The 26,549-nt window shown below is 36.8% G+C and overlaps 3 protein-coding genes across 5 annotated transcripts; 1 reads left to right on the top strand and 2 right to left on the bottom strand.

The window, feature by feature from the left end:
* Positions 1-1,529: 1,529 nt before the first annotated feature.
* Positions 1,530-2,901, bottom strand: LOC141438344 (uncharacterized). Its single transcript, XM_074102195.1, has 2 exons — positions 2,761-2,901; positions 1,530-2,037 (listed from the first exon to the last, which is right to left on the bottom strand). The coding sequence occupies exons 1-2, from the start codon at positions 2,807-2,809 to the stop codon at positions 1,607-1,609; spliced, it is 480 nt and encodes a 159-aa protein (XP_073958296.1). The 5' UTR covers positions 2,810-2,901; the 3' UTR covers positions 1,530-1,606.
* Positions 2,902-6,747: 3,846 nt separating this feature from the next.
* On the top strand, positions 6,748-9,821 carry LOC141438343 (endoribonuclease Arlr-like). The gene is made up of 6 exons (XM_074102193.1): positions 6,748-7,175; positions 7,276-7,387; positions 7,488-7,572; positions 8,326-8,478; positions 8,940-9,028; positions 9,252-9,821. The coding sequence occupies exons 1-6, from the start codon at positions 6,802-6,804 to the stop codon at positions 9,486-9,488; spliced, it is 1,050 nt and encodes a 349-aa protein (XP_073958294.1). The 5' UTR covers positions 6,748-6,801; the 3' UTR covers positions 9,489-9,821.
* Positions 9,819-22,886, bottom strand: Nt5c (5' nucleotidase C). 3 transcript variants are annotated; one of them, XM_074102191.1, is made up of 11 exons: positions 22,823-22,886; positions 22,440-22,663; positions 21,897-22,072; positions 20,355-20,582; positions 19,107-19,241; positions 17,967-18,124; positions 16,412-16,598; positions 15,710-15,850; positions 13,809-13,960; positions 11,320-12,895; positions 9,819-11,066 (listed from the first exon to the last, which is right to left on the bottom strand). In XM_074102191.1, the coding sequence occupies exons 2-10, from the start codon at positions 22,591-22,593 to the stop codon at positions 12,670-12,672; spliced, it is 1,557 nt and encodes a 518-aa protein (XP_073958292.1). In that variant the 5' UTR covers positions 22,594-22,663; positions 22,823-22,886; the 3' UTR covers positions 9,819-11,066; positions 11,320-12,669. The 3 variants fall into 3 exon arrangements, with proteins under 3 accessions (XP_073958292.1, XP_073958291.1, XP_073958293.1); XM_074102190.1 differs by having other exon boundaries at positions 22,753-22,841; XM_074102192.1 differs by lacking the exon at positions 22,823-22,886 and having other exon boundaries at positions 11,320-12,874; positions 22,440-22,816.
* Positions 22,887-26,549: the final 3,663 nt, after the last annotated feature.

Raw genomic sequence — 26,549 nt, 5'->3', positions numbered from 1 at the left:
TTTTCTTTCACCGTAAAGCTCGTGGTAAATTTCAAATGTAATTTCGCACATGAATTCCGAAAAACTCAGAGGTGCGAGCCGGGATTTGAACCCACGATCCTCTGCTTGAGAGGCCATGTCAAACCACTCAGCCACCACGGTTTTAGTTGCATTTATTTTGTACCTAACTAATAATTATTTTTTAAATAGAGGGTGGTTATGATAACGAATCTTCTACGAAAACGCGACTATTTTGTATACTTAGCTCACTACTTATCTCATATCGCAGTCGGAAGAGCAAAAATTTGCCCTTTTTATTTCATAATTATTGACATGGTATCCCCGATGAGTCATTGTTATTGCTAAAATGCGACCAAGGTATTGCACAATATAAAGTTACAGAGCTCGCACGTAATCCGTGAGGTCCTGTGGTCGTAATGGCCCCATGATTCAGCGACCGAGAGTGAAAGTGGCACATTTCGTGCGCATACGCAGCCCTCGGCTAACGTGCTACGGCGTATACAAATAATGCAAGCAATTGTCTACTCTCTTTAGACTACAAAGAAAAACGGAAAAGTTGGACAATGGTTGCGCGCCATACATCAAAATTTGCAAAAATAGCGAGTTGAGTTGGTTTTGTTAAGGTTTAAAATGACAATACTTCAAGTAAAATCCAAGGGAACGGGAACATGTCTCTCTCTGTAAGGTACGGCAGCTTGTCTTTTGCCTTTCGCGGCGCCTGCACTTTCACTGCCTAGCTGAATAAGTTATATTGCTATTGTTTATATTTTAATGTGATTCTGTATCTTCAAGGAAAGGTCTTTGACTTGTTTTCTAATGAATTATTTATATATTTTTATCTATCTGTGCTTATAAGGCGGCCTTGCATGAACCGGACTTAACTGCATAGGCATATAACTCTGAGTTAAGTGCTAACCCAGAGTTAAGTAGGTAGTGTTAAAATGCATATACCTGTTAACCATAATATTTTATTAATATATTTATGTTTTAACCGATGTAAATATACAACATTACAGTTCATACCAAAACATGAAAATAATCACGTACCTATAAACTATATCTAATGGTGTTAATGGGTGGTGGTGAACATTTCCCACCAGATGACCCGCTTTTTCATTTGCCTTCCTCTCATAATAAAAAAGTAAAACACCATTGCCACCACAGAAGCACTGCTCTACCATAGATACAAGTGGAATGCAGTAGAGCATTTTTGTTTTGTTTACTTCTTGACACAATTGCCTTTAGTATTGATTAGGCGTTTGTGCCGTTTCAGTAGTTTTATTTAGTTGAGCAGTAATGAACGTCAGCAAATACTATTTTCGCATAGAAGTGAATGTTACGACTACTTTTCGTGAAATTTTCATTGAGAATAAGGAATTGTTGATAAAACTTATGAAAGCACTTGCTTGATCCAGTTACCCTTGTTTGTTATACAACAGGTACCTACGACTCCTATTTACCTAGACTCATAGCAAAACTTTAGTTCAGGAGGAAAAGTGGATTAAAAGTGAATAATAAAAAAAGTTAAATATTTAAAATTTGTTTATTCGGTACCAAGTTCGAAAATGTGTTATTTTATAAATTATTAAATGCATGAGTTTTCATTTTAACCTTGCTTTACAGCTTGGCTGTAGCTATGCGGGCGGATGGGACTAGCCTTACCCTGACTATTATAGAAGTTGACTAGATCTTTGACATTGCCAGGTCCTGGAGTCGTGATGGGATTGGCCGCTGGCACCGGATTCACAGGTACTGGTTTGATCTGAATGGGTGATATTGGTCGTGGAGGAGTGACAACTGGCCCTGGTTTGAAAGTTGTTGGATGTGCTGGCTGCGCTGGTTTTGGAGCTTGTGTTGTAGGGGTTGGTTTTGGCGCAAGCGTTGGAGCGGGTTGACTTGGAGCCTTGGTCGGTGCTGGTTGGCTGGCCGGCGCAGCAGTCGGGACGCCAGGCCTAGGAGCCGGTCTTATCCCACCCCCCTCCATATTGATGAACGCAACGTTCGCATTTTTATCGATGGGCGCGTACGTCTTCTTACCTGTAAATATCGCGATAAAAAAATTGAGCGGCGATAGGTAAAGTATTGCTGCATTTTTCGTAAATGTTTAAATTAAAAATCAACACGTTTAGTCTTTATAATGGCGTTTATATTACGCAACGCGAGAGGTAGGTATCTACGTATACACTAAAAACAAAGGCAAATTCAATCAATAATAATAATATCAAATGTAGGTACGTAGTACGTATGTTAATACATACTAACAAAAGTACTCTCTTGGATGTAGGTTTCTGTTCTGTACTTACAAAAGGTTGACGTTCCATATTCTAAAAATAATTAAAGTAGAGATATAGTAGAGTAAAGATATGAATATCTATCTATTTTACACTATTACCTACTTCCCTATATACATACAAGAAGAGGAAATTTGTTAGGTAGTTTTTACCTATCCTCCTGAGTTCCCGGGTACCTACTAATACTAGAACATATTGTTAGCAATAGAATTTATATCTTTCCAAAAAGGAATAAAGCGCCATTTTCTGGGTATCATTCTTTCTATTAGACAATAAGACTTAAATTTCGATGCCAATTTTTGTTGTATGGTGGGTCTCAGGAGCCTATAATAACGTAGGTTGGTAAAAATGCTACCCCTATAACTACTTATATGTACAATCAAAACAATATTAAGGTTATATTATGACTGCCATGTTTATTTACCTACTCCAATTTCCTTAAACGTTCAATAAAACAAAGGTTACTCACATTCCACGTAACAGAAAATCAGCAGAACGGCAAAAACCACGGCTTTCATCGTAGCACTGACACTCGTGTTTTGTCTGGCCTCAAAATGCCAACTGAGCCTATAATTTACCAATGGCAAATTCGGTCCTGCACGATTCACTAAGCGAGGTTAAGAAGTGATCTCAGAACTCGAGAAGTTGTAGGAGACGACCTCTTGCGATACAAACGTACCTACATGACCTCACACGATAACATTAAGTATATATTTATACGTGCAACTATAGAACGACGTTTAGCAGCGGTAATAGAGCATTAAATCGAACAATCTGAGAGCCTTATCGAATTGTCGGGTGGCAATTTCTCAGATACAGATTGGAACTGTTTACTTTGGTAAGTTTGATATTAAATACATTACCAGGAAACATTGAAGATATTAACTTCATTTGCAATTTATGTGGATATAATTTTTTCCCCACACAATCTACTGTTTTTGTGTTGGTATCTAGAATATTATTTACTAGCTGTTGCTCATAGCTACAGCTACGTTCCGTAGCAACTTTACACTTTACCGAGTTGAAAAATGGCCTACATTTAGAACTGTAAGTAGCTTTCTATTGGGTAAAAAGAAAAATCTATACATAGATAGATATTTATACAAAGAAACACAAAATATACCTATTTCTTTATGTTGATACAACTCAGTAGATGTCTAGATTATCAAAACTAGCCTTTCGCTGCGGCCTCATATGCGTAAAATATTAGGACCAACATTTTTCGCTAAATTCCCTTGAAAATTCCAAGACACACATCGTGGTCTTCATTTAGGTACGTTGTAGGTAGGTAGTACGATACGTATTCAAGCACACACAAACTTCCACATTGAAGTGCTGGGCGTGCCTGAGCCTGGACCTAAATACCTGGGCGACCGAACTCCGCTCGGGGTTAAAACTCGGTAACCAGCGTTTTGCCAGAGATAAGACCAAGCTAGATCGATTTTTCATCCCCGAAGACCCCTACATACCAAATTTAATCGAAATCGTTGTAGCCGTTTTCAAGATTCTGATTATATATATACAAGATTTGCTCGTTTAAAGGTATTAAGTAGATAGATAGATAGATTAGATATATATTAGAATAAGTGTAGGGTACCCAGCAGCGGCGGCCATATATACCCATTGCGAGGCCCCGGGCGGCAGGTCTTTGCGAGGCCCTTTGTCCTTCGTGAAATGTATGTGATGCGAAAATATAGTTTAAAAATATATTTTTTTTTTTTTAATTTGCTTGGGTTGTTGCGCGAGGCCCTGGGCGATTGCCCTGTTCGCCACCCCCTAAGGCCGCCACTGGTACCCAACCAGGTCCCGTCAAAGTTCCAATAATAGCGAAACATTTGCTAAACCGCAATTATTCTCTTACGGAAGGTGCTAATTGACCGTCAATTAGCAACTAGAGGTATCCACGCAAATCCTTAACACCGAAGAGAAAAGTGAGAAAATCATAAACTGATCACGTTAATCGAGAGAAACCTCGCATCGATATCATAAAATCGTGTCGAAGATGTACTCGGTCGAGACGTAAATAAACATTGCGGTAATTAATCTTAAAACCTGTTGGTGAAGTACAAATCGCTATAATTAATAATATCATGTGAATAAACGTCAGTGGCAATTATTGCCGTAATAAAGAATTGTGATCTGTTAGTGTACGGTTGTAACAGTGGCTGCATTGTGCCAGATGATGCATAATACATGGAGATGCGATTTTCCCGCAGCACAGCACGCGACGCGAGCGCATTGCAGGTGCGCATTCGTCTGCGACCGTAACGTTGTATGGTGGGTGACGATGTCTCTTCTCTGTGACTTTCTTTTCATTAAGCACCTAAAAATAATCTTCATCATAATCTTAATCATCATCATCATCATCATCTTCGGTTTTATACGGTCCAGTGCTGAACACAGGTCTCCTTCAGAATGTGATGGCTTGGGCAGTAATTCCCGCGCGAGCTCAGCGTGGATCGAAAACTTCACTGACACGATTAAATTGGCCGACAGCCTTACGATAAAAAAATTGAATACCTACGGCTTGAACATGCCTAAACTAACAGTTTTCAGACATTTGTTGACACTTGTACCAGGTTTTGGAGTACCCGCCATGTGTTTAACCTTTATATTGCTCGTATATATTAATATGAATTACATATTTTTAAGGACTTTATTTTGCAAGCTTAACTATAAAATACTTTTACGAAATAAGTAACAGCAAGCAGCAATTAAATATCAACGGGACATAGGTACGAGTAGATAGATTAGACCGGTGGTAGATTTTTTTGACATTCATAAGTGCTTGTTATAGCCTAAATTGAATAAAAATATTTTGACTTTAACTACATATATAGTCATTCATTGATTTATTTAGATAAGTATATTATTGCAAAGGTATGGTTAACATGGTCGTGGTCTAATTTTGGTCAGCATCTATAATTATAAATTGAAAATACAAACAACAAACAAGCTGAGATATGAGGTGCATAGGGGAAATTCGTGTCTGTACCGTTGACCAGCAGTGGTGTAGCGGTATAGCACGCGGTACGGAATATCGAGGACCTGGGTTCGATTCCCAGTGCTGGTCTTATTTTTCTGGTTTTTCTGTGCATCTATATTTCAGTTTGTATTTTCAATTTAGGGTTTACGGGATGACCGTAAAAGTAAAAATTTGGAATTGAAATAAAAAATACAAAAAGATTCCAAAAAACCAATCTTAATCTATAATTATAATTTTAATAATACATATACATCACGTCACTTATATAATATGCCTACGTCATTCATTTATTTTTTTACGCTTTCATAAATAACAACTACCATTTTTAAAAACCATAGGTAGGTATTTTTACTTCTTCTAAAATAAAAATAAAAAGTATAGCACATGGCAGGGCATAGGTGTACCTACATTACTTATTCTGTGGCATAGGCAGATTAAGTATTAAATTCATTTAGGTACTTATATGTTTGTACAGGTACTCGTAGATGTCTGCTTTAATATTAATGATTTCCTTAGCAGTCATGTTAATAGGTAGGTACGTTACGTAGCGTAATCGCATACCTAAATAGCTATTCAATGGAAAATTACAGCTTGCTTTTAATCTGTCATCTCCCAGGATAACAGGATCAAAGGAATTTGGGCACAAGGTAAATCAGGGAACAAAAATTAATTAATTGAAACAGAGAATCTAAGTATAGAGTTTTTAGGGTTCCGTAGCCTAAATGGAAAAAACGGAACCCTTATAGTTTCGCCATGTCTGTCCGTCCGCGGCTTTGCTCAGGGACTAAGTATAAGTATCAATGCTAGAAAGCTGTAATTTTGCACGAATATATACATGTAAACTATGCCGACAAAATGGTAGGTACAATAAAAAATTCAAAAAATCTTTTTTTTAGACTAACTCCCATAGACGTAAAGTGGGGGTGATTTTTTTTTCTCATCCAACCTTGTAGTGAGAGGTATCGTTGGATAGGTCCAGAGGTATTTTAAAACCATTAGGGGGTTGCTAAAATGATAACTGACATATACTACAAGAATAACTAGACTCTGTACATGCTATAATAAGCGGAGCAGCAAATTCTAAAACCACTAAGAGACCATTATTAGTGCAGCAGGCTTATAAAGTGTGCACTATAGGATAATTTTGTTGCTTGGGTACCCACTTTTTTATACTTATACCTAAAGCATTGCGAGAAAGTATCAAAATATCATCATTAATGTCACTTTTAATTCGATCCAATTGATTCATGATGATGATCGTGAAGGTTGAATTTGTTTACCGCGGAAATCATAAAACGTGCACACAGAGCCTCATATTACCTATTCAGGGCAATCACCGTGAGCGGCGCAAAAAGTGGAAGTCCGCGGGTTGAATCTCAATAACATACTGTATTACCTATGCTATGCTCCGTGCCCGAGAATGACGTCACCCAGAGGTCGCGTATATCGCCGATCGGCGCGGGCGCAGAGCGCAGAGATCACTAGTGCGCCGTGATTGAGTTCGACACGACGTACTACATCAAAATGAAGTGTAAACTAATTCTACTGCTTTGTTTAGCAGCCTGCCGAGCTGACGATCTAGCTCACGCGGCTGGACAGATCTTCAACAGCATACTGCCAAATCTCATCAGCAATCAAGCAACCGCCAACCAAGGCAACTCAGCAACCAACACAATTCAGCAAATCGGCACTGTTGTCGGAGGCGTGGTGGACTACGCCAAGAAAAAGAGCTATGAAGATCTTCTTAAGCAAGTGCAAGACTCGACGACCGACGAGGACTTGGTCCGACTTAGCGAGGAAATGTTCAACGCCGATATCAACAACGCGTTTAACTACATCCAAGTGAACCTGCAGGGACAGACGAGTCCCATGTCAAAAGACGATAAGGCATCATCTAGGTAAGTTTGCAAATCAACACAAATGCTATACTTGAAATATTTCCATTTCAACCTACGAAGATTTTTTATTCGTAGATTTCAACATTCATTTTGTTTACAGCCTCCTTACAGTACCTGAGAATGTGTGGAATGGTCCAACCATTCGACCCTTCGTAGCTCTCTTCGATAACTATCACAAAAATGTTATTAGGCCAGAGTTCGTTACACCTACCGTAAGTTATGTTTCATTTCATGCATATGCATGCAGCAGTGTTTCATGCTATTTGTTTACAACCGCCGATGAAACTTAACACGAGTGATGTCATTTCGCAGGAAGAGTCGGAGCAAACCACTTACATCAACACTATTTTAGCTACCGGACCTATTAGGAGTCTGATGACTTACCTTGTGAGCAAAGGTTAGTAGGTACTTACAGTTTCGTACTATCGGATAGGCCCTGTAACAGGTGCAAATCAAAACCGGCCAAGAGCGTGTCGGACACGCCCGAAATAGGGTTCCGTAGCCATTACGAAAAAATTAAGTAGTATTTTTCTAAGGATTTCGTATTTTGTACGGAATATTCCAAGTTTAGGAATATTTTATACCTTAGGCTGCTATTTACTCTTAAACTACAAATAATTCCCAAGAAAACTTAATCGTTATAGTTTTCCTTGTAAATTTGATATACTTACTACCATCCTAAATTCTTTCAAATTTTTCCACCCACCGGTTCAGATTTTAAGAGGGAGGGAGGGGGGACGCTCGATTTTAATGAACATTTGCATTTTAAAGTTGAATATTTTGCAAACAAATCACAGAATCGAAAAATAAAATTAGCAAACCCCTAATGGTTTTAAAAGACCTATCCAACGATACCTCTCACTACAAGGTTGGATGAGAAAAAAAAAATCACCCCCATTTCACGCCTATGAGGTACTCAAAAAAAAATTTTTTTTTTTTGTAAGTACTATTTTGTCGGCATAGTTTACATATATATTCGTATAAAATTACAGCTTTCTAGCATTGATAGTCCCTGAGCAAAGCCGCGGACGGGCAGACAGACATGGCGAAACTATAAATAAGGGTTCCGTTTTTGCCATTTTGGCTACAGAACCCTAAAAATTAAAACACAGGTTCTGCTACCACCCTAATATATTGTTTACCTATTCAGGTTTGACCCAGCTGAATGAATACCCTGAACAAGTGGAATTATTAAAGAAAATCTGGTTCACAAAATACGCTCGCCACTGGACCGGGCTTTGCAAATGCAGTTGCGCTTTTGAAAACATCTTCATGGCCGAGCTGAAGTCTAACGACGTATTAGGTATGTTTATTTGCTTTATTCATGGTAAACATAGGACCGACTAAATTAAAAATAATATAATAAGATAATGCCATCAAGTCCCTAGGAGTCGAGTCACTGATTGTAGGCTCTTATTCGTGGAATAGTAAAGGGATTATTTTGTGAGATAGATGACATGCCCACATTATGCTAATACTAATAGGTATTCTTATATCTTCAGGTTGTTACAACAAAAACATCCAATTCATTTTTTAAATAAGTATGCAATGATGTGATCACAGCGTTTAAATTCTAAATTACTATCAACTACTGATCCATACATCCATAGGCTAAATAAAACACGGCTCATACTTATGTACCTATCTATAGCGCCCTCGACATAGGCAGGAGAGCTACTGCATACACAATGCGTTACGCGCTAATACGTAATGACTACAATGGTTTAGTTAGGGTAACAGATACAGTGATTATTTTTGTGACAGGTCTACATAGTTGGCTGTTCTTCGCCAAGCGCGAATTGGACCACAAGGCTAACTATCTGGGCTACATCTCCAAACTTGACTTAGCGGGAGTAAGTTTAAACTGTAAATTTTAACATAAGTACCTATACTAACTTAGGGGCCTACATATGAACTACAGAGGAACAGCATCTATCGTCTATAAACTTGCGCCTTGTATCCACTTACTTAGATACTTGCTTTACTTTGATGATATTATCTAACTCTGTCAATTAAATTAATTTCTGTGGAGTCCGATAATTTTCATACCTACTAAGTAAATCTTTTAATTTTCAGAAAGGATTGATTCTCAAGCAGCACTCTATCCTAAGTGACACGAAAGACGCCCCCGAAATAAACATGTTCGTGGGAACATCTCCCGAGTTGGAAACGGCTCTCTACACCCTCTGTTTCATGGCTCGCCCCGACAGACCGTGCAAACTGCGCTACAACAACGTGCCATTCACCATTCAAACCAAGACGCTGAAGTCAGATAACGTCCTACTTATTGATACCGCGTACCCTGTCTTCTAATTGTAAGATAATAGAGCAAGAATACTCAACACCATCTTAAAGTCATTAACGTTCCTCCACCCCGGAATATAACATTCCTCCAATACATTATTTATACATCAGATATACCTTCCTACATTTAGGTAATGCAAATCAAAAATATTTGTATTTTGTTAACAACATTAAATTATATTACTTGGTTTTAATAATTATGATTTAACTCATTGTCTGGTTGGGTATAACTAGTGTTCATTTTAATTGTTATCTGGAGGTCAGTGAGCAACCCGAATGATAAGCTGAAAAGTCAAAAGCGGTACTTTACTTGTAAAATATAAATAAAACAAACAAAGCTTATATCAATATGGTTTTAATTGTGATACTGTGAGATAGAGACAAACAACTTGATGATTTCATAACACCTATTTGACCATCTGAGCACATATCCGCTGTAAAATTATTGTCTAAAACGATGGCACAACATGAGGTTATCTAAAAGTCGTACATCCATCTACGAAGATGATATTTACCGTAAAGGCAGCTTAGAGTTTATTAATAACAGCCATATAAAACGTGAGATTATTTTATTTTCTTAAATTTACTGGTTATATAAACAATCTAACCATCAAACATCTCAAGCAATTAAGACTTCATGCAAGGGAAAGGGCTTGAGCCACGGCGATTTTTTAATGTGGTGTCAACGCGATTAAGTCTTCCTATAAAGGATTGTCTGATCCATAGAAAGTATGCATTACAAAAAGTCACCGTTAGATATGCGCCTGTTGCAAAGAACATTTAGAACAATAAGGGCAATAGGATAGGTAATTATCACAACTATTCATATATTGGTATTACCTACACCGGAACCAGCTAATAGAACAATAATACTCATAGGCCAAGAACAGTTTTTTACATTTAATTTATCCTGACAATTCAGGAACGTCAAACTAACAAAAATAGAAAGCATGCTTGAAGGATGATACACATCATCATCCCAGCCTATATACGTCCCACTGCAGGGCACAGGCCTCCTCTCGTAATGAGAGGGCTTGGGCAGTAGTTCCCACGCAGGCCCAGTGCGGATTGGGAACTCCACACACACCGTTAAATTGCTTCGCAGGTTTGTGTGCAGGTTTCCTCACGATGTTTTCCTTCACCGTAATACCGTAAAGCTCGTGGTAAATTTCAAATGTAATTCCGCACATGAATTCCGAAAAACTCAGAGGTGCGAGACGGGGTTTGAGCCCACGATCCTCTGCTTGAGAGGCCATAGGTCAAACCACTCGGCCACCACGGCTCTATGATACACATAAAAAGTCGAAATTCATAACTGCGCTTATTCGCCTATTTTGACGAATCATGAACTGTCGTTCAGTCTCTAACACTAAGCTAACATTACTTATAGGTACGTTACGCGACTACCGTGTACCTCATTATGTTAAAGTTCACGGGGCTTCGAGCTAGAAAAAGTTAACGTTGATGACTGTACTTCGCTTAGTTGCTGTTACTACAGTTCTTATCTTTTAAAATAATAATGTTATTAGTCGGGCCAATAAAGAATGTGTACAAGGTATCTGTTGGTCTAAAGTCGCACTCACATACCTGGGCCAATCAACTATTTTACCGACACTTTGGGCGTCTCCTGCATTACCAAAATTGTCTCTGGCGTTACCAAAAAATCGTACTTCCAACAAGATATTTCACGGTTTAATAGGTTGAACTTACGTGGGATGGCATGTATTCATGTACACCATCTATTTTATCGCAGATAAAACATGTTTACTTACAAAAATCTGCAATTGTTTGAAAAATGTCGCGGACAGATTAGTGTCGGTAAAAAAGTTGATTGGCCCGCCTACATAAATTATCCATAAATCGTTATTTTATGAGCGACCCTAACACTTCTGATATCGCGTGAAAGATTAGTAACTTCTAAACACAGAATTGTACGACACAATAAACACGTTATTACTTAATAGACACGGTCGACCAATATTTTGATGTAAACAAGATTGTAAGTCACACAGAAAAGGCTAATTCTTACATTGGTTTTTAGCGAAAAATCACACTGTGTTAGCATAAGATAGGAAAGCCGGCTTTTTTGGCAATCAATACAGAGACTATGTCTGTTTCTATTTACAACGTAGCTTAATAAATGTGTCTTACTTTAAAAAAAAAACGCGAAAATGCATCAATTTTACAAACTCAACGCGACTATCTACTTAATAGTAAGATAAAATTAACAATGACTATTTAATTAATACAATACGGTAAAAAGTAAATTGCACGAAAATGCATTCAACAATGTAATCTTATTGTAGATCGAGTAGTGTATAAAGAGTTCCATGATTATTTGTTAATATCGAAAAACATTTTAAAAGTAGGTATAACAAGCTATTTTCACTTAATCAACTTATTTAGTTAATACAATGGTTTAACCTATTAACAAAAATAAAATATAACTGGGATGTTAGTTCTGGTTACAAATGCCATATTTCAAAGCGCCTGAATTTATAAATCACACCTGTAAACTGTTGATCCTTGAAATACTCGTAAATAAAATATATGAACTACATAGAAATACTTTTAAATACTTCTGACTAGAATATTTTATACACATATAGACTTCCGATATATTATTTATTTGTTACTTAAACACGGTATTTTTAAACCGCAGTTACAGTAGTCATATCCCTTATCTTCTAATATAATTTTATTGCATATCAAAGAAGGATATGTTTAGTTTTTAAAAACAATTTATTTTTCTGAAATTATTACATACCTAATTAATAAAAATAATATAAAATTATCTAAAACACGAAAGGCAATAAAAATATGTACATATAACAACATTTCTTAACTTAATTTTATACAAGCAAAAACGTATGATTAATAATTTTATTTTTATGTACAATCTCAATAAATCCTATAAAATAAACTTTACTTATACTTACATGTAAAACTTAAAAACAAGTTAATGATAATTTGCACTCACATATTATGTAACCTACTTTTAACGTCTTCAAATATATTCAACGATAGAACATGCTTACATTTTCTAAACAACATTTTTCATTCTAGCAATTTACAATTAAATAAATAATTGTAAATTTTTTTTTTTATCTTTTCACTGATGGCAAGATCAATGGACGAGCAAAATAGCTCAAACGATTAAAATATACATTAAAACTTGATTGACTTTATCTTAAACAAAGTAGGATCCATACTCGTGGGGCATGACGCCTCGTCGAGGATAAAATGTGTGTGTAGTGGAATAATTAAGCAGATTCGATATATTCGAGGTGTAGATGTCCGCGAATCGGAACAGTCTTCGAGAAAAGTAAGTAGGGTTGTGATAAGTCCGAAACACACTGCCGAACTGAGCGTTGAACACTGCCTTAATTTCGTTCCTGGAACCGACACAAACACTCCTACAATGCGACAGCGTGAAAAGCAAAGACACGAGCGTTATTTATAGCGGCCAATTGGGTACATGAAATTCAATTTTGAATAGCAAGCATATCACGGAATGGCCTGTCAATTTGTAGTTGAAACGACTGTCTCATGTGGTCTAACTACTCCCGAAAATATATGCGTACAATACATATTTCAGGTAAATGACAGACCATCAGACAAAAAAAACACTGACAATGTGAAGCGTCAATCAGCTAAGACATTGTTGGCGTTAAATCCACATTTGAAAAACTATAAAATAATCAGTCATACATAAACATTGCCGTATATTGTTTTTTTTTCTGCCTAGCTGCTGATACAAATGTTTTTTTAAATATATATTTTAAACTGCCTTAACAACAACCAAAACCCATGCTAAAGCGTTTTAGTAATCAAGGTCCATTATTAGCCAGAACCACACAATCATTTTTGAAGCAGAGGCTAGCAGAGAAGGTATTGCCTAACGCGCCGACGCTTGCTATCGCATTCATTTTTTTTTTCTGTCTAATGGCGTAACATAGTGACAGAAAGAGATGGTGAAAGCGATGGCAAGAACCCGCGCGTTAGGCAAAAAGGCCTCATGTATTGGGAATTGAACCCGGTACTGGCTTTAAACTAGAAGTAGGTATCGACCTGAACATCTAACATGCGCACCGTTTTCTCGCTTCCTGCTTATTGCATGAGTTCAACTCAGTGTGAGGCGTAAAATAGGAGTTCCCAAACTAAAAACAAACAAAAAAGCACCCAAAGAGGCGCGGAACACTATGGTTCAGTGAAACTCATTTATGAAACGCCGAAGTAAATCGTGCTCTGACAAGCGAGAATACGGCACGCTTTGCAAGACTCCTAGGTCCAAAATTTAGGTCAAAGATAAAAGTTTAGTCTACATACCTCAAGTAATCCCTCTCAGCCATCCACTGCCCGAGAACCTCAACAGCCTCCGAGTCCTTATAATCCTGGTGGTCTTCGATCAGTTGGGTAAGCATTTGCAGCCAGTTGGCATTCTCTTTGAACGACTGTGTGTTTAACGTGTTGATCTCGTGCTGCAAATAAACCTTCGGGAAGTAAGTATATGATTTACTTTACTTACCGTTAAGACGACCGGATGGCCAAGTGGTTAGATAACCTGACTATGTAGCTTGAGGTCCCGGGTTTGATTCCCGGCCGGGGCAGACATTTGTATGAATAATATGAATGTTTTGTTCTCGGGTCTTTGATGTTTAATATGTATTTAAGTATGTATTTATCTATATAAGTATGTTTATGTTTATCCGTTGCCTAGTCTAGTACAGTCACCAGCATTAATATCTGCAACAGTGGAGCGTGCAAAAATATCTGACACGTCCTTCCGGCCTTAGAAATAGAGTCGTATCAGATATTTATGCACGCTTGTTGTGTCAGATATTGGTGCTGGTGACTGTACAAGCTTTGCTTAGTTTGGGACTAGGTCAATAATTGGTGTCAGTCAAGTGTCCCATGATATTTATTATTATTATTTATTTATATAAAAAAAAACAACATGTAGCCAAACCCCGCGGGAGCCAGGCGGTTTTCGTTATTTTATAAAGGCCAAAGCAGGTTAGAATGATCCATAACTATGAAATTTTTGTTGCTTGCATGTTTGTAAGTACTTGTTACTTATGCGAAATAAAGATATCTTATTCTTATTCTAATATTTTTAGACATCTGTTGAAATATATCTTATTGTTGAAGCAACCACTAACCAAAATTTCATAGTTGGGGACCGTTCTTTCTTACCCATGTTTGTTTTTAATCTTATATTTTACACCAAATGTGACTATGTCAGCCTCAGATATAAACACCACACCAGATATACACTATATACACACCAGATATATATACACTCCCTTGCACTGACACCACATCTCTGGATACAAAGGCCTATCTAATGAACCTGTAAATCAGCATCGCTTCTTCTGTAAGCGATCAACTCAGAATCCCATTTACTCCTCCATTGAACAAGCCCATACCATCCAAATACCTGCCTTTATAAAATAACGAAGGTCTAACTCACGCCGACTCTGCTACTCGGTTACCATTATCAATTATCACTATAGAAGATTTACTTTTAGATGGGATCAGGATATATCCGTACCTACCCATGTAAAATCCAGAAATCGCAACTGTTAAGTAGAAGAATAAATGTAAGAGACATTAAATTTTGCACCCGTGGTTCTTCATATAACGTAAATGAAGACCACGAAACCCCTTAACTTTTTTTCATATATGTGAATGGAAAAAACAAGCATGCAAGTAACCTCATGGGAAGCAATCACCGCCACCCATAGATACCAGCAACACGAGGAGTATCACAGGTGTACTGCCAGCCCTTTTTGAAATCGAAAGGCTCGTTTTTAAAATCCTAAAGTGGGTGACAGACGTACGAGCAAGTACGCGTACTTGTGGCTCTACGACCTTTGTGGCCTGTACGCGTACAAATCAACGCACGTAAAAAGAGCTCCTGGCGACATACCTGCGCAGTGAGCGAAATACGGACCAAATTGGCGGCGGAGCAGTGGGGGACGCGGGAGGGGGCGTAGGAGCGTGCGCGCGGCTGTCACGCCATTGGCTTGTTAGTTGACAGATGCGCAAACGTATCCCCTCCACTAGCTCGTGGCTCGCAAACTTAAAAACCGCGTACTTTAAGCTCGTACGTCTATCACCCACTTAAGCAAAATCTCGGAATTTCAATTCGACTGCCAGACCTAATTATTGACATTACATGAGCGCCGCGGGTAAAAGCTAGTAGAGTTATTAAAAAAGGTCCCGACCGTCAGTTCGTTGATGATGGCGCCGGTTCGCCAGCCATGCTCGAGCGTGACGTCAGCGAGGTCGGTGTACGGGTGGTCTCCGAAGTACAGCACCTGGTGCCCGCTCCAACCTGTTAGGTCTTGCAGCTGTTTCACTGTACCCTGAAAACGTAGTTTTGTAGGTGAACAAATCTATTAGGTGATTTAATGGTATAAATATTGCACAATGCACATTTAAGTTCCTATATATGTCCCTATAATTTACACTACTTTTATTGAATCCTCTCAATTTTTGTGATTAATTATAATGCTTTAGTTGATGATTTAGTTCTTTTGTTATTTTCTATAGGTATAAGGTATTCTATCTGAAGACCGAAAAAATGACTGTTTTTTTTATTAGAGTGATACAGCATACAGTTAAGGTTGTCTTTATATAGTCTTAATTCTACTCATAGCCGTAGGTGACCCTATGTTGTAGTGTGAAATAACATTGAGACGGCCATACCCTACCCTTGAAAATTCAAAATTCATTGGAGTTCAAAAATTCTATCTTCAATACTATTTCTATTAAGTAATATTAATTCCATCTTCTGTTATATATAGGTAAAGTGTATATACAGAACTAATACAGAATGAAAATCAAACGCAGAAAACGAATTAAAAACAAAGTAAAAAAAATATTCATTTTGAGTTGTAAGATTTTAAAGTATCGTAACTATTTACCTCATAATAAATGATGCCTTTTTCTAAAGATGTGACCTTCTCCCATATGTGTGTGTTGGCATTTTTGTCAAAAACACGGATTGGTCTTGAAACCTCCGTGAAGAATTTGGGTTTGTTCGCGTTTACTATTACCACGTCGAAGAAATCCCGCCAGTCCAAGCCTACTAGCATCTCCATACCCGCGTTACTGAAATTGAAATAAAATAAAAAGACTATTTCAGACCAACAAAGTCCATATTTTTTGTTAGTAGGTATTGGTCTTACAATCTAGTGTTAGTTGGTTTATTATTATTATTCTACATTATTATTATTATTGTTTCAGATTTGTACAGTCCACGTCATAAATAAGTGATCACTTTTGTACCTTGTCACTTTAACGTCATGTTTGAAAAGCCATACGAAATTGTGTAACTACTGAAATGATCACTTATTTATGACGTTGACTGTACATTCATTACTTATAAAAATTATAAATTAAAAGTACATTAAAGCTGTACTTATCCCTACTTAATTACTAATATTATAAATGCGAAAGTATGTTTGTTTGTTACGCTTAATTAGGTGCTCAACCGACGGTGTGATGAAATTTGGAGATGCGCAACGGTCGCTATAACAACTTAAGACACATTTGTCGATATGTCGACGGCCGATCGTAAAATCCGAAAGATCAAGAAATTCCTAGGCATATCGTGAAATGGAGCCATTTCATGAATTGGCTAAGGGACATCCGCCATATCGTTCATAACTCACAGTTTAACAATTTGGCTAGAGACGTTTAGGCAGATCATGAAATTCCTAGGCATATCATGAAACGCCGCCACGCCATAATCGGTTCTGGCACTTCGCCGGCCGCTTTCGCGGCACGCTCGCTTCCCTTCGCTCGCTCGGCTCGTGCGTTGTGGTCACAGTTCATACTTACCACTCCTCGCTTCGCTCGTCGTACCTAAATTTTTCCTTTTTCCGGCATATCACGATGTGCCCGGTATAGAGCTAAGAATATCAACGATTGCTCTAATCGATCTGCCGTATTGTTTCTCAGGCACATCGTGAATCGTGATATGCCTGACCAATTTTTAGGCATACCTATCATGAAATGGCGCCATTTCTAGATATGCCTAGGAATTTCGTGATCTGGAGGATTTTCGATCGGCCGCTGACAGATATAAAGATCGATATTAAGGGATATAATCCACTTTTGGTAGGTATAACAACATTTGGTAGGTATATTCTGATGATCTAACTTAACATCATCCGGTATAATGAACTTGTAGTAGGTACACAACAACTTTATTCTGTTAAATTAATTAACGTATATGTACGTGATATAACTATAATATAATAATAATAATAACCATAATATAATAAGTTCAGTATAAATAACTATAATAAATAAATTCAATAAGTATAATGAAATAGTGGTGTGATCTGGATTAGTAGGTACTGCTTCTATAAATGTTTTTTAGCAAAACCAAAGGTTATATTGGCTAAAAACGCAGGTATTTTTAAAGCACATTTTTTTTCTAGGAATCAAAATAAAACTTTAAATAAAACTCACACAAAATGGTATGGACTGTTCGTGACCAGGAACAATTTTTTGTTACAATGTTGCAGCATCTGGAAATACTTTTTCAGCTCCGGATTGGGTCTGATGTACTCTTCCACGTTTTGTGCTACAATCTTGTGCATTATGGGGTGACAGCTTTGAACGGAATTCTGGAATTTCAGATAAAACATATGAGCATCTAACTAATATGTAAGTATACGTTATTCAGAATTCACACATACAAAGTATAAAAAGGAAATAAATGTCAGGGATCTGATTATTGAAAGATTTTGGATTTTGACTTCATCATTCGAAAATAGTCGGCTCGCTGATCGTGAAGATTAAAAAAGTCGGACTGTCCTCGTCGTCTCAAAGAATTTAATACAACATTATCAGTACAGTAACCACTTTGCGCAAAAATAATTAAAACTGGAACTCAACTAAAAAGTAAATTGACATCTCTGAGTGCTGCACTTTGTCAAACTTTAATACTTTAAAAATACCATTATAAAAAAGACACTAATTAAAAAGAAATTTATCTTATTTTAAACTTATTTGCGCAAACTAATAGATGGACGATAACAAGCGTTTTTCCAAAGATAAGACCAAGCTTAATCCATTTTTCATCCCCGAAAACCACTACATACCAAACTTCATCGAAATCATTGGAGCCGTTTTCGTTATAATATATAATAACCATTATGCAGCAAACTAATAGTATAGGGTCTCTGCTAGGTGTCTGGTTTGGTTTAAGTCCAAAAATTAAGCCATTGAATTGAATAGTAATTCCAAAAGCATCATGGCTAAATTAACTGGTACATGGCGGTGTTAAATAAACGATAACAAACGAATGACCTGTACTATAAAACACATCTGGTAACCATTTGCTTACATTAACGACGGTTTTTATGTTGTGTAGCATGACAAACTCTTTTATTCATTGCATTAGAATTAAAAATGGATTTTAAATTTACTTTCCACCTCAAAATAATCAAAATGTGTGTGACATAGTAAAGGTTTAAATATATTGTTACCCAAAGCAAACTTCACCTATTTTGTTTTTGTCTAGATAAAAAGATAGCAGCATGTCTGGAAATAAATAATAACTGATAGTGACAACACCTATAGTTCTAATCTAAACCATGAACTCACCTTAACATCTAAAAACAATATCTCCGGATGGTAGTCAATGTGGTTCCTAATAAAATATTCAGCCACATTACATAACAACCCCATTTCTGGTACTGAAAACAGATCTGCTAAATGCACCATCTTTGCTCTGTTAGCCTGTAAAAAAAGTTAGGTATGTTAGCAATGGGCTAGTGTCATACAAAATTCTAATTAGATAGCTGAAATTTTGAATACACATTTTTTCTTTTGTCAATGAAATTATATAGATATAGCCAGTTAATGTTTCATGTGATGTGACGCCGTGCGACATTTATGAATGCCCGTGGGGCACTCCCGAATTTTGTCACTTTGCTTCACATTTGTAATGTTTTGCTTGATTGACAAAAGAAACAATACGTGTCCAACATTTTCTCATAATCTAACAGACTAAATATGTTTTTTTTTCCAGGAACTTTGGTCACATTAAGTATATTCTTAAATTTAGAAACTAATATGACTGTTCTAATTTCGTTGATGTTTGATTAAGGCAAGCTTAGACAAATATTTAATATAATCAGCGAAAGATTACACTATCCATGATGTTATCTAACATGTTGCAGACCAAGTTCCTTATAGACAAATTGGCTGACATGGAAGCAGTAGTAGTTATTTACAATCATACATCAGTGTCATGTCACACTGGGGGAGTGTACAAATGAATGATTGCTTACAAGTGCTGTTGATTGCTCCACTCTGTCTATAAACTTCATGATACAATACAATGCATGCGCAAGTTAACAGGGTAGTGGATTTCTTAGCCTTAAGTCTACCTCATTCTTGCCCTTTGGAGATTTAAATAAAAAAAGACTATTTATTGGATCACTTTAAGAATAGACAGAAGTCTGTCTACCCCTTTTTCTTAGAAACGTTAAAGGTCCCTTGGAACTATGGAAAACTTAAATTCATGCAATGAAAAGATTCAACTTATTGGAAGTAAAATTTGTAAGTAAGTATACAAAAACTATGGGCATCAAAACCTATAGGTTTAGTTCCTGCTGACATAGAATTATGAAATGAAATTTGGTGAGAAGTAAGGATTCACAACGCACACATTAAAAATATTCATAAATCATTGGTCTACAAAACAATACATAATATTGCCAAAGTAATAGTATGAAATAGGGACCAACATTTATTTTTGCTTTTAAATTCACACAGAACCCTCAGTAAGTATACATGTCCGAATCACATTTGTCCAGTTTTTTAAAAAAGATTTTAAATTGTTCTTACTTTGTGAGCCCTAGTATCACCTTCCACATAGGCAATGGGAATGATTCTGTTCTTGTAGATCTTGAGAACTTCTTCTGTAGACACAGGAGTCAAACCTCGGTAAACAGCACCAAATTGGATTTGCAAAAACGAATCCAACTTTAGGAGGAGACCTTTTTCAATGTCATAATGCAGACCACGGACAGCAAAGTTGGGTTTGTATTCTAGTTTTAAAATCTCTGCTGGATACTGAAAACATAAAATAATCAATAAATAAATAAATATCACGGGACAATTCACACCAATTGACCTAGTCCCAAAGTAAGCTTAGCAAATCTTGTGTTATGGGTACTAAGCAATGGATAAATATAATTATAAAGATATAGATACATACTTAAATACATATTAAACACCCAATACCCGAGAACAAACATTCGTATTTTTAATAAAATTATCTGCCCCAACACGGGAATCGAACCCGGGACCTCAAGCTTCGTAGTCAGGTTCTCTAACCACTAGGCCATCTGGTCGTCTAAAATCAATAATGGGCACATACATTCAACTGTTTAAATAGTTTAAATGGAAAAGTTTTTGTTGTGTGTTAATAAATACTATTTTTACATGACAAAATCCGTTTTTGTATATACTATCTACCTACCTAGTAAAATTTTTTTTTTTTATTCCACTGGATGGCAAACGAGCAAGTGGGTCTCCTGATGGGAAAAGATCACCACCACCCATAAACATCTGCAATACCAGGGGGATTGCAGATGCGTTGCCAACCTAGACGCCTAAGATGGGATACCTCAAGTGCCAGTAATTTCACCTAGGATATTTCTAATGGATCTGAAAATTTTTAAATATAAACAAGTTCAGAACTAGCTTTTATAAGGGTACAGATTAAATTAAATAAAATAATAATAGTTCAGAACTAAATTGAAAAGACAAACTGAAATATAGATGCACAGAAAAACCAGAAAAATAAAACCAGCACTGGGAAAAAATTTGGAATTGAAATAAAAAATACAAAAAGATTCTAAAAAACCAATCTTAACTATATTTACCAATATTTACCTAACTTACCAATATTTTCCTTTTCCAGTGTTGATTTCAAATGTAGAAAAACTTTGTCCCTAACCGGTTCCTTTGCACTGCCACTTTTGAAATACAGACAATAATAAAAAAAAACTAAATTGTCCCCCATGCTGGATACTAAAATACTATACATAAAACCAATTCCATTCCGGAAGTTTGGTGAAGGGATAAATAAATTGAAGACAAGTTGTCACGCATACCGAAACATGTTATAGAACACTAGAGGCTGTATTGTCTAACATGCTGATGTTCATGATCACATTCATCATTTCTTTCTACCCTCATCCACACTGTGACAGAATAAAATGGTGAAAATGATTGTGTAAGTAGGAATGTTAGAGAATAAAGGCCTCTGATATAGCACTACACGTGTTAACTTACCAACTGCAGCAAAAAAGGGCTATATAGTAAACAGTAACATGCAACATGCAACTAATCAAATTGTTATAAATTGAAAGTGTATCTTACCTTGTATTTTTCCAGTAGTATATCTCTCCCGAGATTATAGAGCAGGTGCTCCAAGGTGGGCTTGTAATGGGCTAAAGTGTAGTCATAGTCAAACCCATAGACTTGGACTTCTGATAAGTCCAGCTCGTTGCAAGCAAATACTCCCTGGGGATTCACATCTTGAGGCAGCTTTTTGGCTAAAAAAACACAAATAAGTACCTACAGTCATGCAGAAATACTGAATATACAGTAGGTACAGTAAACCACTACTAAACAGAAAAAAAAGAATAAATTATACAAGGGAAGCACAAAGATGCACTCAGTCTTGTTTGCTTCGATTAAGACCAATTTTACAGATATAATAAAAATAGAAAAAGATAGTTTTCAATTTTGTATCGATCCATGCCCAACCAAGCACATGAATGGTTAATTCTTCAGATATTTGAATCAGTTAAGTATATTAGATTAATTGTTCCTGGCATCTGATTTCAATAATTTAATGCCAAGGTTGAAAACGAAAGAAAGAAGTTTAATTTTGGAATGCTATATTTAAGAAATACTTACATCGACATTTTAATTTCGTGCGGCAATATGCTTCCTTCAGTAATTCGCGCGTAGAAAATTCTCGGGTTAACCCAACATAACATTGTTTCGTTACCATATGAGATAAGTTGAGGTTTATTCTTTTAATACCACGAAATAAACAATAGAAAGTCATGTTTACTGTTTGTATTTTGTTTAGAAGGGAGAATGCATTCAGCAAAACAATGGTGTATTAACTATTTCAGCTAAAATAGAAATTATAACATACAATATTAAAACTGAGTTGAAGGTACACTAACTTATTTAATTAATTATTTTTTATACATATTTTTACATTATAATATTTGAAAAATCGTTGCATAATTTTATAACCCGTTTTGAAACGTCTTAGAAAACACAATTACCCGCTCAACTCAACTCATCAAAGGCACGATGAATGAATGAATGAAATGAACTGAAGTGAAGTCTGACTGAACTGAAAGAAATGGCTGTACCATGGCTGCATGACAGATACGACTACAGAAGGGCTACTACGAAATTCGCAAATCTAAGTTCGTATCGTACCATCCCTCTCACTCTTGTATTAAATAATATTAGCGTCAGCGGGACGGTACGATACTAACTTCGGTTTTCGAATTTCATAGTAGCCTCTCTGTTTACTTGTTGACAGCTATCAGTCTATAGAATAGATCGGGGGGGGACAGTCGCCTATACCGTACTAATTCATGTCGATAGCGCCGCCATCTCCTTTATCTAACCTAAAATAAAACAGATTGTTGTCGTTTGTTTCAGATAGATGTCACTGAAAGCTTGAGATCACAAATTTATTTATTAAAAAATATTTTGTCGTTGATATTACCGCAAAAATGAACTTTATTTTCGAAATTGACAATCGTATTGTAATTTCTAATATAAGTCACATAATTGTATCCGCTCAGTCGTTCCAAATATTTTTTGTGTAGCAACCCTCTATGTCAGGCCAGGCGTCTATTCGCGCTCAACAAGGAACAAGATGGCTACGTTACAATCGAAACTCGTGCTCAGACCACATAAAAAGTAAAGACAGTGCTGCAAACGGAAAATTGAGGCTGGTTTAAACTTAAGAAGACTGAATTCAAGCGGTCTCACTTCTCTTTGCAGCCCTGTTTTTAGTTTTTATGTGGTTTGAGCTGGGAAGCAAATTCAGTGTATACCTGTGACTATTAATAGCTATACGTATGGATGGATATATACATCAATGGTACTAGTTACGAAATGCAGACGGCGCTTCAAAACAGTCTGCATGAATGAGACGTTCTTTTCCCCGTAATATATACTTGGCTTTGCTAAGCCGTCTAGCAGGGCTACTACGAAACTCTAAACTCGAAGTTCGTGTCGTGCGGTCCCTCTGACACTTATACTGTTTAATACGAGAGCAAGAGGGACCGCACGACACGAACTTCGAGTTTCGAGTTTCATAGTAGCCCTGCAGTCCAGACAGGACCAACGAAACCCATTCGTTGGCGCTCGTTGGGCAGGTGTGTACGGGCTATAACTCAAACGCTTTTTCTTTTCATCTAGAGATGGATAGCTCACGCACAAATGATATACACAAAAGACCTTTATTAATTCGCTGAACTGTATCACTCTTTATATCAGTTCAAATCCAAATGTATCATCTTATTATTTAGCTCACTTGCTCAAACTCTAATTTTGCCTTAGACATGCCTTAGATAATGCGATGATAGCTGACAAATTTTTAAAGTTAGATGTCATGCATGATCTAACATTTATCATTTATTGTCAACCATAACCATATCATCGAAGGTGAATACAAGTTACAAGCATGAAAGTGATTTGAGAAAATGAATGAGCAATAACACAATAATATTTCGTTTCGTTCTGCGAGCTACTTGCGAGCTACTGATATACTTTGTGAGTTTAGTGAGGTAAATGAGTAATATAGATCTCAATGAGTAAATAATACATATCAAAAATTTCTTTCGAGTAATTAGTTTTTCCCATCTCTATTTCCATCGATCCCGGATTCGCACTGTCTCTTTCAATGCTCTTTCATAAGAAAGAAGTAATGAGGGCTATCGTTTTTTGTCTCACTAGATGGCGCACTGTTGCGTGAGGTTTTTAAGTATGGCTTTCAAAGTCTGTTATTACGGGCGTGAAAACAAAGTTTAGATTAAAACCATATTTAATACACCTTAAAACCGTAACATAAAAATATCGAGCATGCCACAGTGTTGCATAGTCCCCGTTTTGTTCGGAAAAAAGAGAGGACAAAGGCTTCCGAAAAACAAAACTGTCTCAAAACACAGACATTCATTGCCCCGGAACGCATATTTGCCATAATTAATTTCAGATATTGCAAAATATTTACAAAGTTATTCTAATTATAAATAAACCCGCGTAGCTCACCCAAAAACTATAAGATTTGACATTTCGGAGTCCTCACGCTACATTAGCGCCTCTAGTGGCGAATTCATACGCGATAGCCCTCATTGTAATTAACTTTTAGGGATGTGATATTGAACTTAAAAGATGTAGGATTTTTAAGATGTTACTAATACCTAAATATCTATAGGATTTTCGTTCTGACATAAATTACTTTTATTACAAGCTTTTATTTAGTTTCACCTGTCCCGTTGTCTGTTGGTCTGTCTGTAATCAAATGTAGGTAGCAATTTAAATTCGACCAACATACAGTAGTCGGATTGACTTGAAATTTGGTATACTCATGTCTATAATCTGGTAGTGACATCCTGGTAGTCCGGCCAGGATCGTTTCCACAGGACGGAACTCTTCAACGGTAAATGGCATCGACTTGAAATTTGTTATGCAAATCCAGTTGTGACAATACAAGTACAGTCAGCAAAAAAGCTTGTATTAAAAATGAACATTTTACTTTGTTACCGAAAAACTTTTTTATAAAACTCGATTTAATTAAAGTAATTTTTATACAAAATAATTGGTTTTATGTTTCCTTAACTTTAATTTTCTGTACTTAAAATTAAGATCCGACCGAGATCTTGGTCTCGGTCTCGGTTTCGACAAATCTCGGCCAAAAATCGGGCGAGATCTCGGGCTCGGTCTCGGCCCAAATCAGCCGAGATTCTTGGCCGCGACCGAGACTCCGCTGCTTCCTGACACCCGCTAACAAGAGTAACAAGTGACACCTCGTTCATTTCTTTTCGATATCGATTGTTATTGTTAACACTGTAGTTTGATTTACCCGATAATTAAGTTTGTTTGCAGGACCCGGTGGAACGTTTAATTAAACCGCAATAAAAAAAAAACATTCATAACGCGTATTTTTAGGGTTCCGTAGTCAACTAGGAATCCTTATAGTTTTGCCATGTCTGTCCGTCTGTCTGTCCGCGGCTAAGCTCAGAGACCGTTAGTACTATAATAGGATCAGTGGTGTTAATTGGCTCCTCGCTTCCAAAACCACATTTCGGGAGGCATTACGTTACCCAGCCACTCTTGTAGTTAGTGGAATACTCGTAATGCGTGATATTTTACTGACCCTTTAGTAGGGAGGAGAGAGGAGAGATCAGCTTTGGACATGGTGCTGGATTTTACAAAAAGCGAGTATCGATGGCTGTTAAGATCAAGCTGAGTAGTGGGCGCACGATATATTGTCAAAAACATCGTTTCTCTTGATTTTGCTATGGCTTCCGATGTTGATGTTACACACCCTGTACCTAGCTCCAAAAGTATTGATCGTAGAGCAAAAATAAAGACGACCTACTTTGTCGGAAATTTTATGTAGAAACTTTTGTCTGAAGTAATCATAATTCTTTTCAAACAAATATTCGAGATATGAGCTAAAACCTGAGAAAAGGTACCTTCAACCTCGCCCCCCCCCTACACCCTCAGCACAGCCCCCACCCTTGGGAACTTTTAGTATGTTCATCTGGATACCGCAAGGTATAACTGTACCGATTTTCAAAACTACATGTATTTTTTGTTAATTTTCTCACCCTACACAATTGACTGAGTAATCGGTGAACATTAGTATATGCTGAATATTTTGCAAATTACAAAAATCTATTATTTACTTGTGTCGATGTTTAATATTGTGCAATCGGTCGCTAGCTCTGCTGCGCCGACTCTGCTGATATCCCTAACAAATTGAAT

Source organism: Choristoneura fumiferana, chromosome 18 (assembly GCF_025370935.1).
Source record: "Choristoneura fumiferana chromosome 18, NRCan_CFum_1, whole genome shotgun sequence".
NCBI lineage: Eukaryota > Metazoa > Arthropoda > Insecta > Lepidoptera > Tortricidae > Choristoneura > Choristoneura fumiferana.
This window is presented reverse-complemented; position numbering and strand designations above follow the sequence as displayed.

Bases quoted from the DNA above. Each gene is read 5' to 3' on its own strand.
- LOC141438344 (XM_074102195.1), bottom strand. From the start codon at position 2,809: ATGAAAGCCGTGGTTTTTGCCGTTCTGCTGATTTTCTGTTACGTGGAA. The intron at 2,038-2,760 runs GTGAGTAACCTT...CGATATTTACAG, and splicing joins GATTTTCTGTTACGTGGAAT to GTAAGAAGACGTACGCGCCC.
- LOC141438343 (XM_074102193.1), top strand. From the start codon at position 6,802: ATGAAGTGTAAACTAATTCTACTGCTTTGTTTAGCAGCCTGCCGAGCT. The intron at 7,573-8,325 runs GTTAGTAGGTAC...TTACCTATTCAG, and splicing joins GACTTACCTTGTGAGCAAAG to GTTTGACCCAGCTGAATGAA. The intron at 8,479-8,939 runs GTATGTTTATTT...TTTTTGTGACAG, and splicing joins GAAGTCTAACGACGTATTAG to GTCTACATAGTTGGCTGTTC.
- Nt5c (XM_074102191.1), bottom strand. From the start codon at position 22,593: ATGACTTTCTATTGTTTATTTCGTGGTATTAAAAGAATAAACCTCAAC. The intron at 13,961-15,709 runs GTCGGGACCTTT...GTTTATTTGCAG, and splicing joins CCATCATCAACGAACTGACG to CACGAGATCAACACGTTAAA. The intron at 12,896-13,808 runs GTATGTAGACTA...GTCGCATTGTAG, and splicing joins GCTGAGAGGGATTACTTGAG to GAGTGTTTGTGTCGGTTCCA.